Source organism: Peromyscus californicus, unplaced genomic scaffold (genome assembly GCF_007827085.1).
Source record: "Peromyscus californicus insignis strain IS unplaced genomic scaffold, ASM782708v3 Scaffold_5__1_contigs__length_169319896, whole genome shotgun sequence".
NCBI lineage: Eukaryota > Metazoa > Chordata > Mammalia > Rodentia > Cricetidae > Peromyscus > Peromyscus californicus.
In genome coordinates this window covers 147,159,546-147,187,380 of record NW_026294573.1, presented here as the reverse complement: position 1 = coordinate 147,187,380, position 27,835 = coordinate 147,159,546, and the positions used below count along the sequence as shown (strand labels likewise).

The following is a 27,835-nucleotide window of genomic DNA, read 5'->3' as shown; positions in this document are numbered from 1 at the left end:
TGGTTTTGGTTCTCAGCACACACATGGCAGCTCACAGCTTCCCTTAACACCCTCTTGGGCTTCCAAAGGCTCTTGCCTGCACGTGTTGCACATTAACGCACACAGGTGTATACATAGACACATAAAAATAATGTTTATAAAATATGTAGATGGGGAAGAGTAAGTGGCGTGAGTGCTAACAACCGTGGTAGCTGTCGCAAACGTGGCTCAGAGTCTCTCTCTTTGCTTATTTAGGCCTGTCTCCTCCCTCCTACACATTCCCAGCTCCCACAGCAGTGATTCCTACTGAAGCTGCCATTTATCAGCCGTCTCTGCTCTTCAGTCCACGGGCGCTGCAGCCCTCCACCGCATACTACCCAGCAGGCACTCAGCTCTTCATGAACTACACAGCGTACTATCCCAGGTAAGGTTATACAGGAAGTGACAGCAAGGGACAGAAACAAAGGACTCCTTTGAGAACCAGTGTGTGAGCTCACAAAAGAATATTGTCTCTCTCGTTGAAGGTTAGCATGGCGGACCACAGCTTCTGGTCATATCTCTGACCAATAGGTCGTTTTAAGACAGACTGGAGTTTATTATGTATTTTGCGATATGTAACTAGAATAGTCTTTAGACTGACCATGAGCTCAGCTCTCCCTTCCACCTCCTGTTACTGGACTGCAAGTGGGTAACTGTTCCTTAGGATCAGGTGGTAACAACATGGAGTTGAATCACAAAACAGAATAATTCATAATGGGAACAATTGTATTTTTTTTTTTAGCTTGAATGTCAGCTCGTAATAAATAATAGTTGCTTTAAATTTCCCGGCGCTTGTATTCTTTGCTCCTTAAATAAATACTATAAACAAATCCAGGTTGAAATTATTCAGTGTTTCCTAGGGTCCGCGTATGTTATGTCTTTACTTCATTTCCGTTGCAGCCAGTTTCTGGGAGGTGGAACTGTATAACAGAGAGGGTGTGCGCTGGGGAGTTGGGAGCCTTGTCTTAATGTCAGTGCGTCTTATCATGTGCTTGTTTTTCCTTCTATCTTCTCCTCCCTCTATTTTTTAAGGACAGGGTCTCACTTTGTACCCCTTGTTGTCTACACTATCCTCAAATTGTCAGTAATCCTCTTGCTTCTGCCTCCCAAGTGCTGGGATTACAGGTGTGTGCTACCATACCAAATTTATATTTCTTTAAAATTACGCATGCGCACACACATGACAGTGTGCACAGGAGAAAGTTAGAACAACTTGGAGACTCCACTGTGTGGTCCCAGGGGTGGAACAAAAGTTCGTTGCTTGCATCTTACCAAATGATGTAATTGGTGAAGGCTGGGGTCTCACAGTAGAACCAGTTAACCACACTTGTTGATTAGGCGCTTTGAGAATCTGCTGGGGAGTAAGAATGGGGTTAAAGCCGTGATGGTTACCAGGAAGTTGTCCTTTAATAGCTTAGAATGGCTCCAAAGGGGCTGGGGTGGGGTAGGGTGGGGTGCGGAGTTCATGGTAAAGTGCTCACCTAGTGTGTGGAAGGCAGTACATTTGACTCCGTGAGTGCTGAGGTGAGCTGACCTCTAGACCCCGTATGAATGCTTATTGTTGGTGGGCTCTTGTATCAGGACACTCTTTGTCTGCCTCTTTATGTCTTCTAAATGTCAGGACTAAAAGATGATGAGCCCCTAATGTAGTTCTTCTGCCTCTAGTATGTGTCCGTAGTCACCTCCATTACTGACTCACTGCCTGGGCCTTATTGTAAGAAGGACTCTCTTAGAAATGACCATGAGTATTGAATTGAAATGCCAAAGATGAGAAGAACTAACATGTATGGTTAATCATTTCTCTAAGTTTGGGACTATGACTTTGGATGAATACGTCTTTTTTCACCTAGTAGTTCTAAAATTTTGGATATACTCATCATTAAGTCTAAGAGTATAGATGTATAATGAGTAAAAGACTTTCATCTTGAATACTGCCTAGCCCAAAAGTGTCATTATTAGTTTAAAAAAATACATGTGTGTATTTCCTTTTTTTTTAAAAAAAAAAAAAAAGGTTTATTTATTGTGTATACAGGGTTTTGCCTGCATGTATGCCTTCACACCAGAAGAAGGCACCAGATCTCATTATAGATGGTTGTGAGCCACCATGTAGTTGCTGGGAATTGAACTAAGGACCTCTAGAAGAGCAGCCAGTGCTCTTAACCTCTGAACCATCTCTCCAGCCCCCATGCATGTTTCTAAATATGTACATGCTTCTTTTTTAAAAGCTAGTCAGATGTCAGGTATGGTGGTGCACACTTTTAATCTTAGCACTCAAGGCAGGCAAATCTCTGATTTGAAGGCCAGCCTCATCTACTTAGTGAGTTCCAGGTCAGCCAGGGCTATAGAGGAGGAAGTACCTACATCTAAAAAAATCAAACAAGCCTGTCATGATGACTCATGCCTTTAATCCTATCAGTAGGGAGGCAGAGGCAGGGAATCTGAGTTTGTAACCACCAGCTTGGTCTACAAAGTGAGCTCCAGGACAGCCAGGGCTACACAGAGAAACCCTGTCCTGGGGGGATACACACACACATATACACACCCATATAATATAGCAGTTTATTTTTAAACAATAAAGCTTATAATTTTTTTTGTATCCCAAAGTTCATCTTTAATACTTAACTTCTATAGGAGGATTCAGACATGAAAATTCTGAATTGAAGATCCATGCTTTAGATTTATCTATCTTGTTGCTTCTGGATTGATACACACACACACACACACACACACACACACACACACACGTATATATGTATGTATATATCTTAGGGTTTCTATTGCAGTGATAAAACACCATGACCAAAAAGCAGCTTGGGGAAAAAAGGGTTTATTTGACTCACACTTCCATATCCCTGTTTGTCATCGAAGGAAGTCAGGACAGGAACTCAAATGGCAGGATTCTGGAGGCAGGAGCTGATTGATGCAGAGGCCATGGAGGGGTGCTGCTTACTGGCTTGCTCCTCATGGCTTGCTCAGCCTACTTTCTTATAGAACCCAGGACCACCAGCCCAGGGACGGCACCACCCCCCATGGACTGGGCCTTCCCTCATCAATCACTAAGAAAATATCCCACAATTGGATCTTTTTTTTTTTGTTTTGTTTTGTTTTTTTTTTTGTTTTTGTTTTTCGAGACAGGGTTTCTCTGTGTAGCTTTGCGCCTTTCCTGGAACTCACTTTGGAGACCAGGCTGGCCTCGAACTCACAGAGATCCACCTGGCTCTGCCTCCCGAGTGCTGGGATTAAAGGCGTGCGCCACCACCGCCCGGCCCACAATTGGATCTTATGGAGTCATTTTCACAATTGAGGTTCCTTTCAGATAACTCTAGCTTGTGTCAAGTTGACATAAAACAACCAGCATTTTTATTTTTGTATATGTAATATATAATTTATATAATAATTTTCATTTATGCATATGTGCATAGAGTTACAGGTAGTTGTGAGCCACCTGGTGATGGGCATGAGAACCAAGCTTTGGGTCCTCTGGAAGAACACTACACACTCTTACCACAGAGCCGTCTCTCCAGCCCTGGATTAACTCTTAATGTGTTTATTAATTTACTTTCCCTAATTCGAGTGGTATTACCTACACAAACACATAAACTTACTAAAACATGGGGTATTTATTTTCATGTTGTAAAATCTCTCCGGTTCCCACCCTGTACCGTGTTTGAGCCTTAAGGCCTTTATACAAGCAGGGTAAATACTCTTATCACTGAGCAGTCAGCCTGGAGTCATTTAAAACTAAAATTTAAGAACAAAATATTTGGACCAGGGAGATATCTCCGCAGGTCAAGGCGTTTGCCACCAAGATCAGTGACCAGAGTTCGCTGATCAGGCCCCTTTGTGAAAGAACTTGCATATACATGGGGAAGTTCTTTATTGAATTTAAATAAATTTCAAAGTAATTTTTTTAAAAAAATAACGAGTTTATTTGCCAAGTATGGTAGCTCACACCTTTAATCCTAGCACCTTGAAAGGTTGAGGCATGAGGATTACCACGAGTTCTAGATTAGATTAGCATGGCTACAGAGACCCTGTTTCAAAAAACAAAAAAATACTTAAGTACTTGAGGTACACCAACATTAACTAGTAATCTGTTGTGACAATAAGGCCCTTGAGACAATGGAAACAATTGGGTACAGAGCATGATCCCATTCTTTCTTTTCCTTTGTCTACCAAACACATGTATTTAAATTGGTACATAAATTTTGTGTTTGAGTGGAGATTGGCCAGTCGTGGGCGGAAGGCAGGGTTTGTTCCTGTCCCCTGCCCTCCCTTCTGTGATGGTCCCTGAGCCTTGGGGGAGGGTGTGTTAGAGATATCCCCTTCGCGGTTGCGCACTCGACTCTGCATCTTGACCAGTTGTGAGTTTCTGCATTCACCTCTGTCCACTTCTGAGGAGGAGAGACGCTGTGGTTCGTGCTCTTGGGGCACCTTGCACAGAGGGAGCCGTGGTAGCGTCCCACTGACCTGTCTTCACAGTCGTGGTGCTGCGATGGTTTCCACAGCTCTGAGAGCCTTGTTGTCCTCGTCCTCTTCCTCCCATCCCTCTCTCAGGCCTCTCCCCCAGGACCGTCACCCAGTTCAAGCGCGGTCTCTTGGCCAGCTTCTTTTACGAGGCCCGAACTCACCATGGGAAGAGCCTGGAGTTCAGTGTGATCCTGACATCGCCCTTGGTGCTCATTTCGTTCTTTCCCAGTGCTGTCAAGTGTTTAACATTCTGTAGAACTTAAATCATTCATTCCAAGCGTGAGTGAGAACTGATCCACTGAGACGTGAAAATCTCAACCCTCAAAAGCTCCTGGCAGTCTTGCTTTATGTTAGTAGTTGAAGCATAGTTTGAGAACTTGGTGCTTGAGCTCCTTACATTCTCTATATTATATCTAATCTTATGTAAAAACATCTTTATTATGATAGTAAAAGATGTCACACTCCTAATATATACTAGGCAACAGTAAAGATTTGAGTTTACATTTTTGTGTGGATCCAGACTCCCACCTCCATCCCATCGCCATGTGTGGGTGTGTGTGCATGTGTGTACTTTTGTGCATGTGAAGGCCAGAGATCAGTGTTGGGTCTTCCTCACCTTCACCTTGTATTTTTGAAACAGGGTCTCTCAGCAAACCTGAGCTTGCCAGTTCAGCTGGGTTGACTGGCTGGCAAGCTCCAGGAAGCCACCTGTCTGCCTCCCCTGTACTGGGATTACAGATGCAACTAATACTAGCACGTGTGTCTTATTATGTGGGTGTTGGTGGTTGAACTCCATCCTCTTGCTTGATGGCAAGCATCTTATTGATAATGTATCTTCTCAGCCCTTTGATTGTTACTTGTTTTGAGATACATATAAAGGGGTGTGTGTGTGTGTGTGTGTGTGTGCATCATTTCTACCTTTCTGAACTCCACTTCTGGTGTCAAATCTAAGTATAGGTACAAAAGCTTGATGTACTTTCCTTGAGTTTTTATATTTTAAGCTTTCATATTTAGATAAAGGACTCAATTTGAGTTCACCTTTAATTTTTTTAAATTTATTAGTGGGTCTCTGTATGGTGTGGGAGTACAGGCATCTGTGTGTGTCGGCTGGAAATGAGTTATTGGGATTAAGCCATTTTGACAGGCACATCAATTTGAGTTATTTTTTTGTAGGATTTCAGATAGGGAGTCTAAATTTTGTTGTTCCATAACCACTTAACAAGCTGAACTTTGTGTTTATTAGTTTTATTTCTTTGTTTTAGTGTATAATAAATTTGTACGTGGCTGGGCAGTGGTGTCACATGCCTTTAATCCCAGCACTCAGGAGGCAGAGGCAGGCAGATCTCTGTGAGGTTGAGGCCAGCCTGGGCTACACAGAGAAACCCTGTCTTAAAAAACCAAAAAGAAATAAATGTGTATGTGTGCCCCGAGCACATGTAGAGGTTAAGGGCAGTCTTGGTACCTTCTACCTTTTTGTGAGGCAAATCTAGTTAGACTTCAAGCTTCCAGAGACCCATCTGTCTTCATTTCCTATATGACCACCACTGAGACAGCTGCATACGCTCCCACATCCAGCTGTTTACGTGCGTTCCTGTGATTTGAACTCAGATCCTCACACAGGGCAAACACCTTACCTCTTAAGCAATCTCCCTTGCCTTTGTTCTTAATTGTGGTACTGGGTACCACACTGAAGTTCTCATACAAGTTAAACATACTCTCTGCTACTGAGCTACCTTGAAACTTATAATGCCCATAATCCTAACACTCAGGTTGAGGCAGGAGGATTACAAATTTGGAGTCAGCCTCAGCTATTTACTGCATTTGATCTTAACTAAAAATGTATGGATTATACTGGGCATTTTTCATGATGACTTTGAAGTTGGTGAAGAACCCTTTTTTCTTTTTTATTAATTTTGTATGGGTGCACCCATGCTCCTGACATATTAAGGGCTTGGGAGTTAGTTTCCACCTTCTACTTTATTGAATTAGGTCTCCTCATCTCAGCTGCTGGGCAGTGTACCCCAGGCTGACGTGCTTGGAGCCAGTTTTTCTATCTCCCCTTCTGATCTCATCATATGCGATGTGCATCACTGCATCCAGGTTTCTGTGTTCCAGGAACTGGACAGGTCATCAGGCTTGCACAGCAGATGCTTTTAGCAGCTGAAACATCTCCCCGACTCAGGGAATGGAGAATCTTAACAAAGCTCAAGCTTCTATTTATAAACCTGGCTTGTTGGTTCTTTGGGGGAACACCCTGACTACCCCAGGCTGGCCTTGAACTCGCTGTGCAGCTGAGGATGACTTGTACTCCTGCTTCCAACTTGAAACAGGCCTAGAGCATGAGTTTTATGAATACGTAGTGTACAACTCCTGTGTTTCTGTGTGTTTTCCCCTGGGAATGTTCCTTTTGATGTTTCTATAAATAGAATTGTTTTTAATTGTGGTGATGTTTGTTGTCTTATATGGAAAAGCAATTAATGGTTGAGTTCTTTAACATGTTCCAACTTGTTAGTCCTATTAGGTTTTTTTAGTAACTGTCCTTTGATTTTCTATATAAAGTTACATGTTTGCCTCTGACAGTTTTATTTTAAAATGTGTTCATTTTGCTCTTCATTTGAGTAATCCCTGCAAAATCTTGGAATTCAGATTTTAGGTTGTAGAAATTTCTTCCCTCTCAAGGAGATAGACAGGTTCCTCAAGTTTCCTTATGGCTTCTAGAATCTAATAGGTAATTATAGTTTTAAAAAATGAGACTAGAAACTGGGTGGCTGTGGAACACACACACACTTTTAATCCCAGCACTCAGGAGGCAGAGGCAGGCTATCTCTGTGAGTTCAAGGCCAGCCTGGTCTACAGAGTGAGTTCCAAATTTATAGAAGATCTTTAGGCAAAAGCAATAAAATACAATAGGATAATGTATATAAATAAGTATGCTAGGAAAATGATAAGACTTCCAGGGCTACACAGAGAAACTCTGTATCGAAAAACTGAAAGAAAGAAGTGAGATGAAATTGAAGTTGGGTTGTAGGTCGTTGGAATAATTGCTGCCTCAAGATCTGAATAAATTGTCTTGTATAATGTTAAATTTTGAATTGGGGCTTCCTAAAAGATTTCTTCTAATAGTGTGCGCACAGACGCACATGCTGTAGGACAACTTTGTGGGATCAGCTGTCACCTTCCGTTTCTGTGTGGATTTCAAGGACAGAACTCACGTTACATGGTTTATGCAGCCGTGCATTTCTCCACTGAGCCGTCAATCCTTATGGTGACTACTTGGGTTTTTGTTTGCGAAGCCCGTGGTGGCGCACGCCTTTAATCCCAGCAGGGAGGCTGAGGCAGGCGGATCTCTGTGAGTTCGAGTTCAGCCTGGTCTACAGAGTGAGTTCTACGACAGTCAGAGCTACACAGAGAAGCCCTGTCTGGAAAAAAAAAAAAAAAAAAATGGCAGCATCCCTGCTGTATCTAATTAATATCTATGTTCATTCTGTGTTTGTGTGTGGGGGTCTCTCCACCACGTGGGTCCCAGGGATCAGACTTGACAGCAAGTGCCTTTCCCCTCTAAGCTGTGCCTCTCACTGGCCCCTTATCTGCCTCCATCTTGAATATATTTTGAAGGTGCCAAAGACTCCAAACTGAATTTATAGAAGATCTTCAGACAAAAGCAATAAAATGTGATAGGACAGTATATGAAAATAAATATGCTAGGGACATGACAAGACTTTCATATCTTTTTTTTTTTTTTTTTTTGGTTTTTCGAGACAGGGTTTCTCTATGTAGCTTTGCGCCTTTCCTGGAACTCGCTTTGGAGACCAGGCTGGCCTTGAACTCACAGAGATCCGCCTGGCTCTGCCTCCCGAGTGCTGGGATTAAAGGCGTGCGCCACCACCGCCCGGCTCATATCTTTTATAGAAGAGTCTAGTTGTATTGAAATATGTGGTCTTTGTATATTAGATTTATATCAGATATTTGGTATGAAAAGATATACTCACTGAATATTGGTTAAATATGAAGAAAATACTATACTTGAGAGATTAGTGTGGTTTTGTCGTTTGACAAAGTGCTAACTGATATGTTTTCTATAGGAAATTATCTCTCCTCTGTAAAAACTCGGAGGTGTTGGCTTTAGGGGGGCCAGAGCGTTAGAAGCCATTCAGCACACACCCTAATTCTAGTGTTGATTGCACAAGTCTCTTAAGCAGTGATCTCAATCTTGGTTTTCATTAAGATCACTTGAGTTGCTTTACTTACTGGTACAGTCATGGGGTATTTGGCTTTCTTGAGTCTTGCATTTGTAATTTGGATGGGTGGACAGGTGGGCTCTCTTCAGAAGTGTGAAGTTCTCCTTGGGTAATTCAAATTTGTCACATAGTTGAGGTCACCGATTTAGAGACTTACAGGTTTAGTGCGGGGTGCCCAGTGCTGTTTTCTAATATTTAATAAATGATAATAAGAGTAAGAGAATATCACAATCTTATTCATAAGATTAAGACTGGATGTGTTAAATCATACTCTGAGAACACTGCTGTGAAACTGAAGGTGTTGACTGTCCCTGTGAAACAGCAAATGAATGGTTTCTGAGCTAATTAACATAATCTGTGGGCTAGAGGCACATCTGCTGACCTACTTGGCAGAATTACGTAGAGGGCTACTCTGGAGTGGTACAGTTATTTCTACGGGAAGATGACTAGAGGTTCCTGATCTAAAGTTGGAGTCAGTATTGCTTCTTAAGTTCATGACTGGGTTAAAAAATATTCCTATACATATTTCAAATTGAAATGATCTGGACTCCAATTGTAGAGAGCAGATTCGGTGGGACTCTCATAAAGCTGACTGGTGAGTTCATTAATGAGACTAAAATAATGGTCACTAGAGGTACATCGTGAGCCTGGCACAGACAGGTCTTATGCTTCTGGGAGGAAATGGCTCCTGATAATGCCAGGAGGCCTCATTCGCTTCAATGGTGATCAGCTCAGCTTGTTAAGTGCCCCTTCTAACTCTTTCCCTCCCCTGTTTTTAAAGAGTCACACTGGCAGAAATGGCCCTGGTGTGATCTGCTCTGCTGTGGCATTCTTGGGCTTCGTGTCTCCTTGTGCACACGGGGAGCCGTTGGTTCTCGGGGCCGTTCACTTCTGACACTTTCGGTCTCTGGCTGTGGTTCCTATTAGTCCCATATAGCCATGCCTCTTCACGCCTTAATATTCTTGAAAACTGGCTCATTAACCATCAATGATCTGGGCTTTGGAAGCGGTGGAGTGGTTGAGACGGCTTAGTTCTTCTTCCTCTCTCTCCCTTTGAGAACCTGAGAGGTTCGGGAAAGTTTTGCATCTAACACTGCATTAACCCCCCTTCCTCTCCACTTGGCTGCTGTGGAAACGCGAGGCAGAACCTCTGTGACAATCTTACCGTCTTAGGAAAGGTACCTCATCGCAGCATAAGAAACGTCACCTTCAAAACATCAGTTTCTTAAGTAATATATTTAGAGTAAATATCCACATTGTGTGTTCCTGCTGGTTCACTGTGCTTTTTCTCCCTTTAGCCCCCCAGGTTCGCCTAATAGTCTTGGCTACTTCCCTACAGCTGCTAATCTTAGCAGTGTCCCGCCCCAGCCTGGCACGGTGGTCAGAATGCAGGGCCTGGCCTACAATACTGGAGTTAAGGAAATTCTTAACTTCTTCCAAGGTTACCAGGTCAGTAGCTTGAAGAAGAAAAATCCTCAGGGCCCTTATTATTAAGATTGGTCTGCCTAAAAAAAATGCAGCTAGGAAAGAAACTGATTCTCTGAAACATGTGTGCCTGTGCTGATGGATTTGCTTGTTGAAGCGTGTAGGTCCGGTCTCTGGTGAGGACCTAACTCCAGGTCATCCTCCTGACAAGATTAGGGCTTTCCTCTGCTGTCGTAATTCTGGCCCCATAATCCTCTTTCCCTGTAATCTGTCTGTGCTTTTAAAACTTGTGTGCTATGGGAAAGTTCATGAGGGTGAGCAGTACAGGTGTGTGCATGAAGAACAGGGTTGCTAAGGGGCATTTTCCTTGGAATTGTCTCTTCATTCCTTGACTTAAAAAAATAAAATAAGATGGGCATAGTGGTGCATGCCTTTAATCACGGGAAAAGGTAGGCTGGTCTATGAGTTCCAGGCCAGCCAGGGCCACAAAGTGGGACACTATCTCAAAAAATGAAAATAAGTAAGTAGATAAACAAAACAATGGGGCTTGAGAGATGGATGGCCTGCTAATAGTGCTTACTGCTCTTGTAGAGGGCATTGGTTCAGTTCTCAGAACCCACAAGACTGGCCACAACCATCAGGGATGCACACATGCACTTATATACATGCATGCAAGCAAATTACTCATTCACATAAAATAGAATTTTGTTTCATTTCTTGAGATAGGGTCTCACTATGTAGCTATGGCTGTCCTGGAACTCACTGTGTAGAGCAGGCTCGAACCCACAGGGACCTTCTAAGTGCTGGGATTAAAAGCATGCACCACCACACCCACCTTAACTTTATTTTATTTTTTTAAGAAGGCCCTTACCACCGAACCTTGTGACCTGAATTTTGATTCCTGCGATTCACTCATGGAAGTTGTCCTGTGACTTCATACATTCTACAGCATACATATGCACCTTCCCAAACACACACAAAATAAGTACAAGTAATTTTAAAATTTGTAAATAAATAAAAGGAGTGGTAGGAATATAGCTTAGTGGTAGAGTACTTGTTCAATCTCCAGTACTGCAAATAATAAAAAATAAATAAAAATAAACATATAAATGTGGAGTTTCAAGCTTGAGTATTTAAAAATCAGAAAACCTCTTCTAATGGCACTGGTGAAAAATGAAAATGAAAAACTTCTGTTTTTCTTGGAAAAAGAAAATAAATAGACAGCCCAGCTAACAGACTTGTTGGGTACTTGGGCTGGAGAAGGGCGCTGGGCCTCCATGAGATGACCTGATTCTGCTGCCGCTGACTGCTCTCATCCATCTCTGCTGCTGCCTATGTCCATCACTGTCTTCTGACTTTAGGAACAAGCTTTTCTTGGCAACAGGTGTGTAACAGTGAATAAAATCTGTTCCTTCCCATTCATCTGAGCAAACCTCATGCCTTCCTGAAGTCACTCGATTACTTAAAGTCCAGTACACTTCCTACCATGTCTACAAACCAGTAACATGTAGTCTACTGGTCTACGGGCAAATCTTTCCTCATAGTGCTAAAATTAGCCCGAGTTTTCAGACTAGCCGACTCCAGAATGGCCCTGCTCATGCACAGCACTGTGTGAGCGAGCTGGGTCTGTGGAGGCCAGTCCACTGCCAGGATGTGTTTCCCAAGCGTGGTCCATGACTCTGGAGGGCGTGGTCTCAAGTAAAACCGTGTCTGGTTAGATAGCCCCCGTCCACTACCCTATTCATCATTGTCTCAAAGACTATTTTCTATCAGAGAGGAGGAAGTCACCTTTTCTTCCTGGCTTAGCATGTTCTTCCAGAATAACTCCCGGTTCTTGATGGGTCAGTAGCTCGTGCTCTTCTCAAATGATTATTCAGCCTCTGGAGGACTGGGTGTTAAATGGTTACCTACAGTCCACCTTTTTCTCTTTATACAGCCGTTTTGTGGTTTTGTTTTTTGGCTTTTCGAGACAGGGTTTCTCTGTGTAGCCATGGCTGTCCTGGAACTCACTCTGTAGACCAGGCTGGCCTTGAACTCAAGGATCTTCCTGACTAAAGGTGTGTACTACCACCGCCACTCTACAAATTACATAGTTTTTACTAGAAGGGAATTGAAAAAGTTACTCAGTTTTATGGAGAAAATACTTTGACTTTTGTATTTTCCCTTTGTAGGAACTCTGAGGCATTTTCAAGTTTAATGGTCAGCTGGGCTTAATGGTTTAGCTTGGTGTGACCAATTTCATTTACTTTCATACACATACATTAATAATGAGATTAAGCAAAATTAATCTTAGGTAAAAAGTACCATGGTTGGCAATTATAGATACTTATTTCCCCAAACTCATAGTTAGCATCGTTTCTAGATTTATGTCAAATCTGACACGGACTGACAAGATAGCCCAGATCGTAATGATGCTTGCAGTCAAGCCTGACTACCTGAGCCCTCATGGTGGAGGAAACCAACTCTCGAGAGTTGTCCGCTGACCTCCATCTCTGTGCTGTGGCACGTACATGTGTGCTTAAGCATGCCTGTGTGTATGCACATATATGTACAAAATGAAAAATGAGAAAGATTTAAAATTTAAATGACATGCTTCAAAAATGATACATTCTCTTGAGGAACTCCTAGAGTCATTCAAAGTTAGGATTATCTGCTATAATCAGAAGCACAATGATGCTACATTATTTCTTCTAGATATTCTGCTCTTGTTTAGAAGTGTTTGGAACTTATTTTTATTTTATTATTTATTAAATTAGTTTAAGATACACTCATGTAGTTCAGCTGATCTTTGGAGCACTATGTAGATCAGGCTAGCCTTCAACTTGCCCAGCTCTGCTTCCCAAATGCTGAGCTTATAGGCATGCAGGGCACACCTGTTAAAGATTTAGAATCTATAAACTGGATCAGTGAATCAGGATTGCTTTGGGACTCAGTCATCCAAACCCGTAGTTCCAATATCTGCCTTCAATAATTCAAGCTGTGAGGCATGAATTCAAATCTTTATACCCGCCGGGCGGTGGTGGCGCACGCCTTTAATCCCAGCACTCGGGAGGCAGAGGCCGGTGGATCTCTGTGAGTTCAAGGCCAGCCTGGGCTACCAAGTGAGTTCCAGGAAAGGCGCAAAGCTACACAGAGAAACACTGTCTCGAAAAACCAAAAAAAAAAAAAAAAAAAAAAACAAATCTTTATACCCGACCCAATTTCCACTGTCTTTTAAAAGTCCATGCCACCCCATTTGTTGTTGGCTCTTGAGGTAAGAGCTGGTTCCTATGGGGTCCTACCTGCCTTGGCTTTGTTCCGGGTGGTAAGGTCTGTAGATGACTTCTCCTAAACTGTCCCTTTCGTGCAGTCTGCTTGTCTTCACCCACAGTGTACTGGATCGCTGTTGGCCATTTTCTATTGCTTTTGTCTCTAGTCTTCCCCCCCCCCCCCCCCCCCACCCCCATCCTTTTTCTCTCTTTTCCATCAGGATTTAAGTATGTAGCCCTGGCTGGCCTGGAATTCACAGATCCACCTGCCTGTCTCCCAAATATTGAGACTAAAGGCATGCATCACCATGCCAGTTACTGTTGTTAATGTTTTTATTTCTGGTTCTTTCTGATTAATCTTGTATGATTATAATTACTGATTAATTTTATATGCTTATATATTAAGCAAATATCCAGGAAATAATTGGTTGAATAAATGAAATTTGCCAGTGGTATCCAGTTTTATCTTTTTTTTTTCTTTTTCTTTTTTTTTTTTTTTTTTTTTTGGTTTTTCGAGACAGGGTTTCTCTGTGTAGGACTCTCTGTGTAGGACTCTCTCTGGGACTCACTTGGTAGCCCAGGCTGGCCTCGAACTCACAGAGATCCGCCTGGCTCTGCCTCCCGAGTGCTGGGATTAAAGGCATGCACCACCACCGCCCGGCCAGTTTTATCTTTTAAATGAATATAAAACTTGGTGTCATAATGACAAATGTCATTTTAGAAATACATTATCTTTGTTGAATGTGGTGGCGCACACCTTTGATCCCTGCACTTGTGAGGCAGAGGTAGGCAGATCTCTGTGGGGCCAGCCTGGTCTACATAGTAAGTTCTAGAACAGCTAGGGCTACATGGTGAGACTCTGTCTTGAAAAAACAAAAGAAAGAAAAGGGGGGGAAAACATGCTCTTTAAATAAAGAATTTAGATATATTTCCCCATTAACTTCAGTAACATTTCTCTCATAAACTATTCCCACTTTGTGAATTCCCTACTTATGAGAGTAGGGGTACAAAGCTAGCAAGAGTATGGGGTTTTTAAATAGGGAGAAATTCTGATGTGCAGAGTGGCCACCCAACCTTGTAGCTGGTTGTGGTGGCACACACTTGTAATGCCACCCTTGGGCTTAGCACTAGCCTCAGGTGTATCAAGAGCAGGGTGGCCATCCAGCTCCACCAGTGAAGCAGCTTTTTGCTTAGCATGCAGGAAGCCTGGGTTTCAGCCTCAACAACTCATAAACCCAACATGGTGGCACATGTCCAGAAGCCCCGCACTTGGGAGTAGAGGCAAGAAGATCAGAGTTTGGCGAGGTTTGGGTCTAGTCTATGGTCTGGAGAAAACCCTGTCAGGAATAAAAGGAAGGAAGGAGACTATGCCGAAGAGAAATGGGGAGTAGAATTTCTGAAGGAGGCAAATACTTGGAAAGCATTCGGCAGTGAGAGGGTTAATTTGGCCAGTAAATTGAAGGCTCTGGTGTCTTTGATGGTGGATTAATTATCCTGGTGGTTCTAGGGAGTCCTCACACACCTTTAATACTTCTCATTTGCTCTTTCCATTAGCCATTACTTTCAAGGGCTTTGAGTTTTCAATAAATACTGGCTTCCTCCTCAACATTCTGACTTTGGGTCTTTTGATGACTCATACAAAAATTTTTATTTAGTACCCAACTGAGAATTTATTTCAGTGGTTTATTTCAAATTTAAAACAATTTAAAATTCACTGGGTTTGTAGGTTAATGTATAATGCCTGACAAGGTAATTGATGCTCAAATACATGATATCCTGTCCTACCGGAAGGAAGTTATCATGTTAACTTAGGAGATCAGATTCTGTTTGCAGCGATGGCTCACTGGCTGCTCTGCAGGGGTTCCAAGTTCAATTCCCAGCACCCACATGGCAGCTCACAACCATCTGTGGGATCCAGTGACCTCTTCTGGTCTACAGATGTACATGCAAAAAACAAAAAGATCGGATTTGATCCTCCTTAATTGTGGTCTAGTGGTTTTGTGTCCGTTTTTAATCCATATATTCAAAGTAACTTCCACCTAGTAAAGAGTTTGATAAGTAATAAAATAAAGCCTTGAGGTCAGTGTGTGTGGCTTGTGTTATTTCCTAGGGTCTACGTGTCATATATTTTTGTTAAAATTTGTTTAGTTAAAATAACATCCACAGTGACAAGCTGTCCATCTATTGATCCTGTTTGTTTTAACTTGCATTTTAGTATGCAACCGAGGATGGACTTGTACACACAAATGACCAGGCCAGGACTCTACCCAAAGAATGGGTTTGTATTTAAGGGCCCAAGCAGTTAGATCGTCCTCAGAAAAGAAGGTAAGGACTATAAGGACCTATCATGTAAGCTAAATCAGAGAGGCCCAAAATGATATGGAGAATCGGAGGTTTCTCTAGGAAGGAGATGAGGAGGAGCCTCCCCTTTCCTCACTGGTATGTCTGAAGACCTTGAAGAAATGTAGGTTGGAATGAAGTTTGTAATCCAAGAACATGGTATCAGTGTAGTGTATATGCGTGAGAGTTGTGTGCTACTGTGGATTTGGGTGTAACTCTGGAGTAAATGACTTTTTTTATTTTTTTTGGTTTTTTGAGACAGGGTTTCTCTGTGTAGTTTTGCGCCTTTCCTGGAACTCACTTGGTAGCCCAGGCTGGCCTCGAACTCACAGAGATCCACCTGGCTCTGCCTTCGAGTGCTGGGATTAAAGGCATGCGCCACCACCACCCAGCTTGTTTTTGTTTTTTAATTGAATTAAAATGGCCAGCAAGATGGCGCACTTGCGGCTTAGCTGGATAACCTGAATTTGATCCGAGTCCCACATAGTGGAAGTTAAGAACTGACTCCCACATATGCACCACACACAAATGTTATAGAAAAGAAAAAGTCACCCTTCTAGATGAATTTACTTACTTTTTTTGAGTATACAGCTCAGCCAGGTATATACATCAGAAACTACCAGATCATTTGAGCCTAAGCTAGGGTGTGAGACCAGCCTGGATGATATTGTAAGACCTCATGTTCAAAAAATGGGCTTTGTTCCAAAAGCTTTCATTGTATGCCTTTTTTTCTCTCCTTTAAATCTAAAGCTAGTGGGAAGAAATATTGATAGTTTATGGGCTGTTGTTAAGAAGGACTCTATCGATTAACCCGCAAGTTTTCCCGGAAGGATACTGGCATTCTGTTTGGTTGCCAGACACGGTATTGCAGGGCCCCATCCAGGATAGGTGTGGCTCATTTCTTCATATTTGGTTGGTGCATTTGCAGAGTTGTCATTTTCTGATTTTGTTAACATTTTCATGGGTGTGAGCTTTAACCAGATGGAACCTAAACTGGAGATGTAATTGCCAGTATTCCATCATCTTTGAGAATTGTGACTCTGTGTGTGGCTCCTCATTCTGAGCCATGCATAGTTTGGGCTACAAATGAAGAGGTTTGGATCTGCCTTTTCAGGGAGACTTTATAGTAGCTTTATAGGGCCTTGAAGGATCATTGTGTTCCTCACAGTGGGAGCGTGTCCAGGTCCCACTGATGAAAGCACATCATTTTAGTTCACAGATACCCTTTTCATTTGCATTTTGTCTCCTCGTGTTTCCAAAAGGTGAAAGCTCTTCACAAGTTACTGAGCATGCCCAGAGGACCCCTGATCCCTGAGAAGGAGGCTAGACATTTGGCTGGAAGAAATGTCTCCTATTCTAACTAGACAAGGGTTTTGTTGTTGTTGTGGGTTTTTTTTTTTGTTTTTTGTGTTTTGTTTTGTTTTTTTGAAACAGAGTTTCTCTGTGTAGTCCTGGCTGTCCTGGATCTCACTCTGTTGACTAGGGTGGCCTCGATCTCACAGAGATCTGCCTGCCTCTGCCTCCCGAGCCCTGGGATTAAAGGGACAGGTTTTTATTTTTGTTCTTTCCCTGTGTAATTCTAGTCTGTACTCTCGAGGTCCCAAAGGTAGTGTTTGCACCTAAATTTAGTCTATCAATTGCTTGTCTAGGGATGTGTTCTGTACTCACATAGAGATGAGACTGGGTTAGAGGTAGCATGTCTCTTCGCTGTAAGGTACCCAGTTGATCAATGTTGCGAACTTGACTCAACGTTATCTGGGAGTCAGCTGGGTTAATGAATGGAAACAAAGTGTGTACACTGTGTCTCTGTGGAGCTGGGCTGTGTAGATGCTGGCAGCGCTTTGCTACTCAGCACCCCACCACCACCCTCTGCTGTAAGCTGTATAAAGTTCTGTATTGATACTATTGATTTTACGGTTACAAAAATGTATTTTATTTACTAAGTTATAATAAGAAATAATGAAGATTTCTCCAGTTTTTCCACACAAACCCTTTTGTGTTCCAGGCTCCTGCCCAGGATTCTTCCTTGGACTGAGTAGTCTGTGTTGCTCAGAACATTTTGCCTCTGGGGCTTAGGAGCCCGCTCTGCTCAGCTCCTTACTTTACTGTTTTCCATCCACTAAGATTTCCCTTTGTAGAGTCTTTGAATGTGACTGACTTGGGCTCTCGGCTTCTTGGGCTCTTTACCTCCTTGTGCTGTGTCTCCCCACCCTTTGTCACTGTGCCGTGGTCCCCAAACAACGGGAATTTGCGTTTTGGAAGAATGATCTATTACTTCTGTGTAATGCACACACATACACACATACGCATATACTATTTTGTATTATGTGTGTGGGTATTTAGCCTACATGTATGTCTGTGCACCACATAGGCCAGAGAGGTCATTCTTTGTGATGACTCTGTAATCCCAACACTGGAGATTGAAACAGGAACTGCAAAAGAATTCAAGGCCAGCATAGACTACATAATGAGTTCCAGTCTACCTTATGTGAGAGTATTTTTAAACAAACATAACTTGTTAGAATTTTAGGGTTGTTTTTCTTTTTGTTTTATTGAGACAGGGTCTTGTTATATAACCTAGGCTAATATTTCATACCTGGTGAAATCCAGTTATCTTTTAAAATTCCTGTGTAAGCTGGGTATGTTGGTGCAAGTTCACAGTTCTAGTACTTTCGAGGCAGAGAAACGATTTCCATGAGTTCCAGTCTAGCCAAGATAACACAAGAAGAATCCTGTCTCAAAAACTAAACTCAGAGTAACAAGTGAGCATGGTGATTCACACCTGTAATCTCAGCTCTTAGAAGAGAGTTCAAAGTTCAAATCCCACCTGGCTATTTAGTGCCTTTCTAGGCAGCCTCAGGCTGGTCTGCAGCATGAAGCATTCCTTGTCTCTAAAGGAAAAGGAAAAAAATTCTCTTGTGTACATAATACTTTAATGATAGTTTATGACAAAATAAAACACTGTTTTAACATACATCTTACCAGAAAGGAAAGAGAGATTTGTGAGTGTTTGCATTTAAAACTTTAAAAATTATCTTTGGATCATACTGTTTGCTTTATTGTTGCTAAAGAAAAAAAGGAAACATTTTTTTCTGTGTCCTGGAATTCTTTTCCTGCTGGCTGTTAGGATGCTGCAGCTCCACTGTTAAACCCTGGAATGCCACTGACCTCACCGAGATGAAGAAGTAGGTCTGAGGAGGCTAAACATCCAACATCCTTTAATAATTCTGACCCTTCCCCACAACAGCTTAGGCTGGGCATATACTTCAGGTGCCCACAAGGTGATCTTAGTATACTGTAGTGAGTTGGGGAGAGGAACATGGAACTGCATGATAACTGGCAGGCTCAGATTTCACCGACTTGGAAGATCTAGGGCCTGGCTTTAGTCAGGTTCCCGGCATGAAACACCCATCCACAACTTTCGTGTCAGAAGGCAGGATTTGGGCTTTCTGTCAAGGCTCACGACTCTCTCTCATGATGCTTAATTATGCAAGACTTTCATTGCTCTTTTAGCTGGTAAAATTGCCTCTCCGTGATATTAGCACTGGGAAAGGCAAAGTTCTTTCAGAAAAACTAGGGGTGCTGGCTAAAGAAGTAGGAAATTGTGTGACCATGGTGAATAATTAATAGATTTCCTTACTTGTATTTTTCTGCATCCAAAGAGAAGCCTTTCCATGCATAATGTTTTAAGCTGAGCTCTAAGTTGTGTCTTTGTAAAACACATTTTAAACATGAATACTCACAAACTAGCATTTGGAGTTTTTTTAGGGGGCGGGGGTTGTTTTTGTTCTTTTGGGTTTTTTTGAAGCCTTGATTGTAAATTTGTACCAATTGTAGAATTTGTTAGTCTTGACCATAATTCGGACTGGCCACTGGAAACTGGAGTCATTTCCATTTCTCTCTTTATCTGTTTCTCATTTCCATGGTGGAAAAGTATGCACAATGCCAACAGTTTTTGTTTTAATTTTTGAGTATTTTTGGTTTTGTTTCATATGCCATATAAATAAAACAGCATAGGGGGCCGGGCGGTGGTGGCGCACGCCTTTAATCCCAGCACTCGGGAGGCAGAGCCAGGCAGATCTCTGTGAGTTCGAGGCCAGCCTGGGCTACCAAGTGAGTTCCAGGAAAAGGCGCAAAGCTACACAGAGAAACCCTGTCTCGAAAAACCAAAAAAAAAAAAAAACAGCATAGGGGAAATCTGTCTGTGTAAAGATTTTGTCCTAGGTCTGTCCATTCCAACCAGCCCTCAGAATCTGAGACCTCATGTACCAAAAATCCACAGATGCCCCCTACCTTCATATAAAGCTACATAGCATGTGTTTATAGCCCACATTTATCCTCCCATATACTTTGAAATATTTCTAGACTACTTATAATACAATGCAAAGAGAATGTTAACACACAGTGTTGCTGTATCTCCTGGCTAGTCTGGTACTTTCTATGTAGCCCAGACTTGCCTTGGGGGTAATTCTCCTGCCTCAGCTTCCTGAGTGTTACAAATGTGCACCACCAACCTGGCCTGGTTGCTCCTGTTGCCAGTGGTTGTTCACTGTTTTGGAGAACAGTGGAAGGCGGGCTGGAGAGATGACTCAGTATTTGAGAGCACTTACTGCTTCCCAGGCGGTGGCGCACACCTTTTATCCCAGCACCCGGGAGGCAGAGGCAGGCGGATCTAAGTTTGAGGTCAGCCTGGTCTACAGAGCGAGTTCCAAGACAGTCAGAGCTACCCAGAGAAACCCTGTCTTGAAAAACCAAACAACAAAAGAGCACATACTGTTCTTGCTAACCAGCTGAATTTGGCTCCTCACACCCACATGAGGGGCTTGCAACCTCCTGTCATTGTAGCTCCAGGGCACTCTCTGGCCTCAGTCACCTCCACAGATGCACATATTCCCACACAGACACATGAATATTGGTAACTAGGAGTAATAAAAATAAAGGAGATACTGACCAGAAGAGAGTGTCCATGATCAGGACTCAGCTTTTCCTCCTGAGTGGTCCTCACCAGCCCTTCAAATGTATAAATCTGGGTCCCTGAGTGTGAACGGCTTGCTGTGCCAGTCCCACACCGTCTGCCTCACTTTGCCCATCTTCAAGATGGCCATGGGGTGTGCTCTGCAGCACTTCCCTAGCGTGTGGGAAGACCTGGGCTTCATCCCTACTATCAAAGTCAGTCAGATGGCTGTGGCTCGACGACCTAAAACAGTGGTTCTCAACCTGCCTAATGTTGCAGCCCTTTGATACGGTTCCTCGTGTCGTGGGGACCCCAACCACAGAATTCTTTTCGTCACTTCTTCATAACTGTAATTTTGCTGCTGTTGTGAATTGAAATGTAAATATTTTTGCCAGAGGGGTGGAGACCTGCAGGGTGTGTGAGAAGGAACTGACGGCCTGAAGTGCTGATCAGTCCCTGGCTCAGAGAGTTCCTGGTTGCCATCAGTCATGCCTTGGTACTGCCTGTTGATTTTAACATTTTCGTTGAAATTTGTGAGTTTTAGGAGTTTTTTAACTTGATATTTAAATTTTTTTAAGATTTCTTTTAAATTTATTTTATGTGCATTGGTGTTTTGTCTGTGTGAGGGTGTCAGATCCCTTGGAACTGTAAATATAGTTGTGAACTGCCATGTGGGTGCTGGGAATTGAACCCAGGTTCTCTGGAAGAGCAGCCAGTGTTAACGGCTGAGCCCTATCTTCAGCCCCTCAAGATTTATTTTTAAAGATTTTTTTTTTAATTGTGTGTGTGTGTGTGTGTGTGTGTGTGTGTGTGTGTGTGTGTGTGTGTGTGTGTCTTTGCCTGCCTGAAATGTTATTTAACCCTGGGCTGGAGTTACTATCTGTGACATGCCTGATTTGGGTCCTGAGAGCTAAACTCGGCAAGAGTAGTTTGTACTCTTAACCACTGAGGCATCTCTGTAATCTCTCTAACCTGTCAAGGTTCGTGGTGTGTGTGTGTGTGTGTGTGTGTACGCCCACAGAAGCCAACAGAATATCAGAACCCCTGGAGCTGGAGTTACAGCAGCTATGAACTGTCTACTCTGAGTGTTGGGAGCCAAACTCTAGTGCTCTGTAAGAGCAGCAAGTACTTTTAAACCACTGAGCCATTTTTGTTTCTGTTTGGTTGATTTTCTTGAGACAAGATCTCTATGTAGACCAGACTGGCCTGGAACCCGCAGAAATTCTCCTGCCTCTGCCTCCCCATTCCTGGGATTAAAGGTGTAGACCACCATGCCTGGCACTCCAGCTCTGTGTAAGACCTTTAATATTGAGTTGAACTTTTATAATGCTAGAAGAACATCCCAACTACTTGACCCCACTGAAGAATGGGTAAAATTGGAACTGCATTGAGTTTGACAAGTGCCATGTTACATGTTAAATATACTGAGTAATACAAAGGGAGGGGTATTCCAGAAAATGCCAGATGCCTTTGCCAGTCTATTAAACTCAACCATTGACTATGTGAATGCCCATAAGAACTGGGACTGTCTGAAAGATATTAGCCTCCTAAGAATTTGAAAACTTAAATTTAGAGGTTATAATACTGCCTTTTTTTTCCCCTCTCCCTTCAGTGTTTGAAAGACGTATGGTGATCCTGAAACTATCAGACAAGAAAACTTCGAGCAATTTCAGGGGATGTTTGTCTACACTCAGGCTGCAGTATTTTCAGCCAACACAACTGGATAGTAGGCCTGCGCCTCAACTTTTGGTGGAGTGAAAAATGTTGAGCCAGTGAAACCAAATCTTAATAGCGAGCGGCATGCACACACCTGGCTCCTTGCTGAGTGCAAATAGGAATTAAAATGTGAATTTGAAGTCAATCGTCTCACTTCCAGCTAAAGTGGCATCAATTATTTCCTCAGTTTAAGTCTCAGATAAAACATATTCCACTGGTGTCCACCTTCCTCCATTAACTGCTATGGAAGCTTCATTGTGTATTCCCACTCGTCTATCTCCCTTTTTTCTGTAAAATAAAACCCTCTTGCTAACTAATTTAAGTGTAAGTTCTTAGAATACTTAAGTACCAAACTAAGAAAAGGAATAAAGTAAAACTGATATTTTTCCAAATATTAGTTTCCTTCAATATGCCATAATGATGCCTTATAGTGAAAAACACAGATTTTTAAAACACCTCAGACAGGCTGGGCCTGTAGCTCAGTGGCAGAGGGCTTGCCTGGCATGCTGGAGCCCTGGGTTCTAGTCCCACCTTCCTCTCCATACATATGCCTAGTTATCGGTTTGGATGTTTTTCTCAGCAGGTACCAGTTGTAAATGAGAATGAAGTAGGGGCCAAAATTTGAAACCAAAAATGAAGCAGCTACATGTAGTTAGTGATTCCTAGTTTGAGCTGTAACTAAAGGTTCAGCTTCATATGTATTATTTTATATTGTACTTTTTCATTGTTGATGGTTTGGACTTTAATAAGAAAAACTCCATAGTTTTTAATGTCACAAAAAGAAGACTATTTGAACAGTGTATTTTGGAAAGCGATATACTAACCAAAGTGAATGCTTGTATATATTATGATAGCCCTTTTCTCTAATGCCTCAACTGTCAAGTACTTAAAGCCTGGAAAAGCTAAGACCGTAGTCAGCATGCTGGACTGAGTAAACACCGAGGCAGTTAGAGCAGTATCAATGCTCGCTGTTTAGCTGTGTTTATGCTCCAGAAGTGCAATATTAGACACTAGCTAGTACTGCTGCCTTGTGTGACTCAAGGGGAAAGTGATTTGATTAAATGCATGTACTTCTTTGTTAACTCACGTTGCCCTTTCCTTGGCTGCAATGTCATGCAGATTTTGTGGCTGCTATTTTTAGTTACTTTGCATTAACACATTGACTGGGAGTCAAACATTACCCTCCTACTTGACCAACACTAGCCCTTCAACTGCAGTGGAAAAAAGAAAAAAGTGTTTTGTGAAAGTTGATGAGATCTGGTACTCGAAATATACAAGAAAAAAGTTCATACTTGATGCCTGAAGCCATTCCTGCCCAGAGCTCTGAGGGACTAAGGTGGGCAGCGGCACTCACTACGGTACTGCTGCGTTTCTTTTGTAGAATTGTTACATTCAACAATAAAACTTGCCTGCTTAATCTCAGTGTGGGTGTTCTTCATTTTTGTGGAGGCGTGTGGTGACCGTGGCAGGGGGAAGTCTGCTTTTTCTGCAGGTCCTTTGCCCTCGTTTACCATACAAAGTTACAAAAGCTTCCTTAAACGAGGCTTTCTGAGTTGTTTGATCTTTACATCTTTTTGTGTTGGGGCACCTATCCAGGCCCGTGTGTGTGGTTAGTTTTTCTCCAACTTCTGTTGGAGACAGAAACTCCAGTGAGTCCCTGCAGCGTAGTGACTCACCCCCCAGGGCCGGGGTTACTGTGGGGCCACCATGCCAGCTTTCTATGTGGGTGCTGAGAATCTGAACTCTCCTTAGGGCTGTGCAGCTCATGCTTTACTGACTGAGCCTACCAATGTTCGCTTATTTTCACCTCTCTGTGCTTGACCAGCTGGACATGACTATCCCAATACTTAGAAGGATGAGGCAGGAGGATTCCAAATTGGAGGTCAGACTGAGGTACAATGTGAGACTGTCACAAAAACGGGGTGGGGGTGGGAAATACAACATGGCCAGGCAGTGGTGGCATGCACTTTTAATTCCAGCACTCGGGAGGCAGAGGCAGTCGGGTCTCAGTTTGAGGCCAACCTGTCTTCAGAGTGAAACCCTGTCTCAAAAGACAAGTATTCGGGAGATAATGGAATTGAGTAAGGGTGATGAGGTAAGAAATGAGAAAGAGATCCAGAATGTGTAAAAAAAAAAAAAAATCCTTCATTCCCAGTCAAGTTTATAGTCTTCCTGATTTTCCCTTTCCCAAGGTCCTGGACTCGGGCGGCCCTGCTTAGCTGGGACCTTGGGCTCAAGCTGTCCCTCAAGGCATAGGTGGCAGTGCCGTTCTTGTTAGCCACTACATTCTTTGCAGTACCTGACGTGTGGTACACAGTACAAGCTGAGCGAATAGAGTACTTGCTCAGTGCCCTGAGTTTGATCTCCAATACCAAAATAATAAAAATGACAGGGTCCTGTCAATGACAGCTGTCCTGGAACTCACTTTGTAGACCAGGATGGCCTCGAACTCAGAAATCCACTTGCGTCTGCTGGGATTAAAGGCGTGTGTCACTACTGCCAAGCTACAGTGTTTAAATAGTAAAATTGTATTTCTTGAGTACTAGCTTATGATACATCAGTACAGTTCTGACTTTTACTGTTTTTCAAGACCTGATTTCTTTGTGTAGCCTTGGCTGTCCTAGAACTAGCTCTGTAGACCAGGCTGGCTACCACCTCCCAGTCAGTTCTGACTTTTATTTTGAAATACTAATGTATTCAAGAAGTTGCTTTTCAGCCAGGCGGTGGTGGCACAAGCCTTTAATCCCAGCACTCGGGAGGCAGAGCCAGGGGGATCTCTGTGAGTTCGAGGCCAGCCTGGTCTACCAAGTGAGTTCCAGGAAAGGCGCAAAGCTACACAGAGAAACCCTGTCTTGAAAAACCAAAAAAAAAAAAAAGTTGCTTTTCATGCTCAGCTAGCTGCACATCTGGATTTGCAGTGGTTATGAGATTTATGCGCTTTGTTTGGTGGCTTCTGACATCTACTGGACACAGTGCTACATGCCTTCCAGGAACCAACTCCCAGCCGTAGGTACATTCCAGGATTGTAACAGGATTTGAGAAAACCTGACTGGCTAGGTAGTACTAGAAATTGAATCCCTTGCAAGCAAGTGTGCTCCCATTATCTACAACGCCAGCTCTTTTTGTTTCGAGACAGGGTTTCACTACATTGCCAACCTAGTAGTTCCCCTACTAGAGCCTCCTGAGTAGCTGGGATTACAGGCCAGTGCCTGGCTAAAGTTTTTCTGTTATGAAATCCTTTTTATTAAAAATCATTTTTTATAGAGTATATGCTGATCATGATTTCCCCTCCCTCATCTCCCAGATCATACACCGCTGAGTCCATGGACCTTCTTTCTCTCTCTTTAGAAAACAAACAGGCAAAAAAAAAAAAAAAAAAAAAGAAAGAAAGAAAAAGGACAAGAAACATACACAGAAACACATAAAACAAAACCCATAACGATACAAAATTGGAAACCATAGTATACAAGCAAAACACCAATAAGGTCAGAGAGAAAGAAAAAACACAGTGAGATGAGACCAAAAAAAAAAAAACCCTTCAAAAACGGAATGCTTTTTGTTTTGTTTTCATATTGGCTGTCTCCTGCTGGTCATCAGTGTGTGGAGAGCAGCAAATAGGCTTGGCAATAGCCTGGATTGTTTGGGTTTCCATGGAGCCCCTCTGGCCAACAACTCAGCTAGATACAACCCAGTCCAGGCACTGGGCGCTGGAGTTTCACTTGGTGGGAAAATGTCTAGTTACAGCTTTGTCTCCCCCCCATTATTTATTTGGTGACTCCATTTAGATTTCTTGTTTGTGTGTGTGTGTGTGTGTGTGTGTGTGTGTGTGTGTGTGTGTGTTACATACACAGAAATACAATTTGAGGTGTGATGACTTGGTCCCCAGTGTTAGGATTAAGCAGCGAGGGTGCCTCAGCAGGTCTAGGCCAAGGCGTGCCTCTAAGAGATCACACCCTGCAACAGATCCAATGCAGGAGGTTTGGGGGGGGCGGGGCCAAAGCTGTCTCAGTATGGATGTGAGAGAGAGACAGAGATAGGCAGAGAGATTGGAAGACGGAACAAGACTGAGAAAGCTGTGATGTGGAGAGGGACTTCTTTAAAAGGTTTGACTCTCACAGGAAATATGTAGCTACAATGGAATGCACCATGCCTGGCAGTGGCGGGCCAGTGATGACATACGCTGCTGGCACTGAGTAGCTGAAGGCAGTCTGGGAGAGCACCTGATCTGTAACACCCAGCACAAGCTATCTGCACATGCTCGAGAGTGGTCCACCCTAGCCACTTAAAGGACGATGCTGGGCCGCTTCCACTCTGGCCTTTGATGACCCAGCAGAGCCGTGTCAACAACTGCCGTGGTCAGTGTTAGGATAGGGAGCGGTTTCGTTAGTTTGTTTCTGAGTTAGTTGTATGAAGAACTCGGGGTCCACTGGATCTCTAACTGCCTTCCCTTTACTTTTTTTTTTTTAATTTTCTCAAGACAGGGTTTCTTTGTGTAACAGCCCTGGCTGTCCTGGAACTTGCTTTGTAGACCAGGTTGGTGCCTTTCCATTTTTTTTTTTTTTTTTTTTTTTTTGGTTTTTCGAGACAGGGTTTCTCTGTGTAGCTTTGCGCCTTTCCTGGAACTCGCTTTGGAGACCAGGCTGGCCTCGAACTCACAGAGATCCGCCTGGCTCTGCCTCCCGAGTGCTGGGATTAAAGGCGTGCGCCACCACCGCCCGGCCGCCTTTCCATTTTTAAAATGAAAAAGAATTTAACCTGTCCTTTCCATGTACCCAGACTGCTGAGACCAATTAACACTATTATCTTCTGGTGAGCCATCACAATCCCTGTAAATGGGTTTGCCCAAGTTAAAAAAAAAAAAAAATTCAGAACAAGGGCTGAGCAGATGGCTCAGTTGGTAAAGTACTTACTTGACTTACAAGCGTGAAAATGTGAGTTAAACCCAAGCACCCATGTAAAAAGCTGGACATTGTATCACTCACTTGTTGCACAAATCCTAAATGGTCTTATAATAAAAACCTGGAGCCAGAAATCAGGGTGAAAGCTGAAAGATCAGAGAAGCAGAGCAAGCCACAGCCACTGCCTCTTTTCTCACCAACTTCTCAGCCTGACAGAGCCGGAGGTCCTGTCTCGTCCCACCTTTCTCTGCTCAGCCATATCACTTCCTGTTTCAACCTTCCTAGTGTTAGGATGAAAGGTGTGTGATCCAAGTTCTGGAATTAAAGGTGTGTGATCCCATGTGCTGGAATTAAAGGTGTGTGTCAACACTGCCTGGCTCTGTTTCTCTTTTAGACTGGATTAATGTGGTGTAGCCCAGTGTGGCCTTGAACTCACAGAAATCCAGATGGATGTCTGCCTCTGCCTCCCCAGTGCTAGGATTAAAGGTGTGTGCCACCATTGCCTGGCCTCTATGTTTAATCTAGTGG

The 27,835-nt window shown here is 43.0% G+C and overlaps 1 protein-coding gene across 3 annotated transcripts in view; it reads left to right on the top strand.

Annotated features, from left to right (window-relative positions):
• Positions 1-15,689, top strand: part of Esrp1 (epithelial splicing regulatory protein 1) — a 50,271-nt gene extending 34,582 nt beyond the window's left edge. For all 3 annotated transcript variants that reach the window (XM_052717832.1, XM_052717833.1, XM_052717831.1), the window contains exons 13-15: positions 235-403; positions 10,025-10,175; positions 15,615-15,689. In XM_052717832.1, the coding sequence (XP_052573792.1) occupies positions 235-403; positions 10,025-10,175; positions 15,615-15,689 (395 nt within the window). The remainder of the gene's footprint in view (positions 1-234; positions 404-10,024; positions 10,176-15,614) is intronic.
• Positions 15,690-27,835: the final 12,146 nt, after the last annotated feature.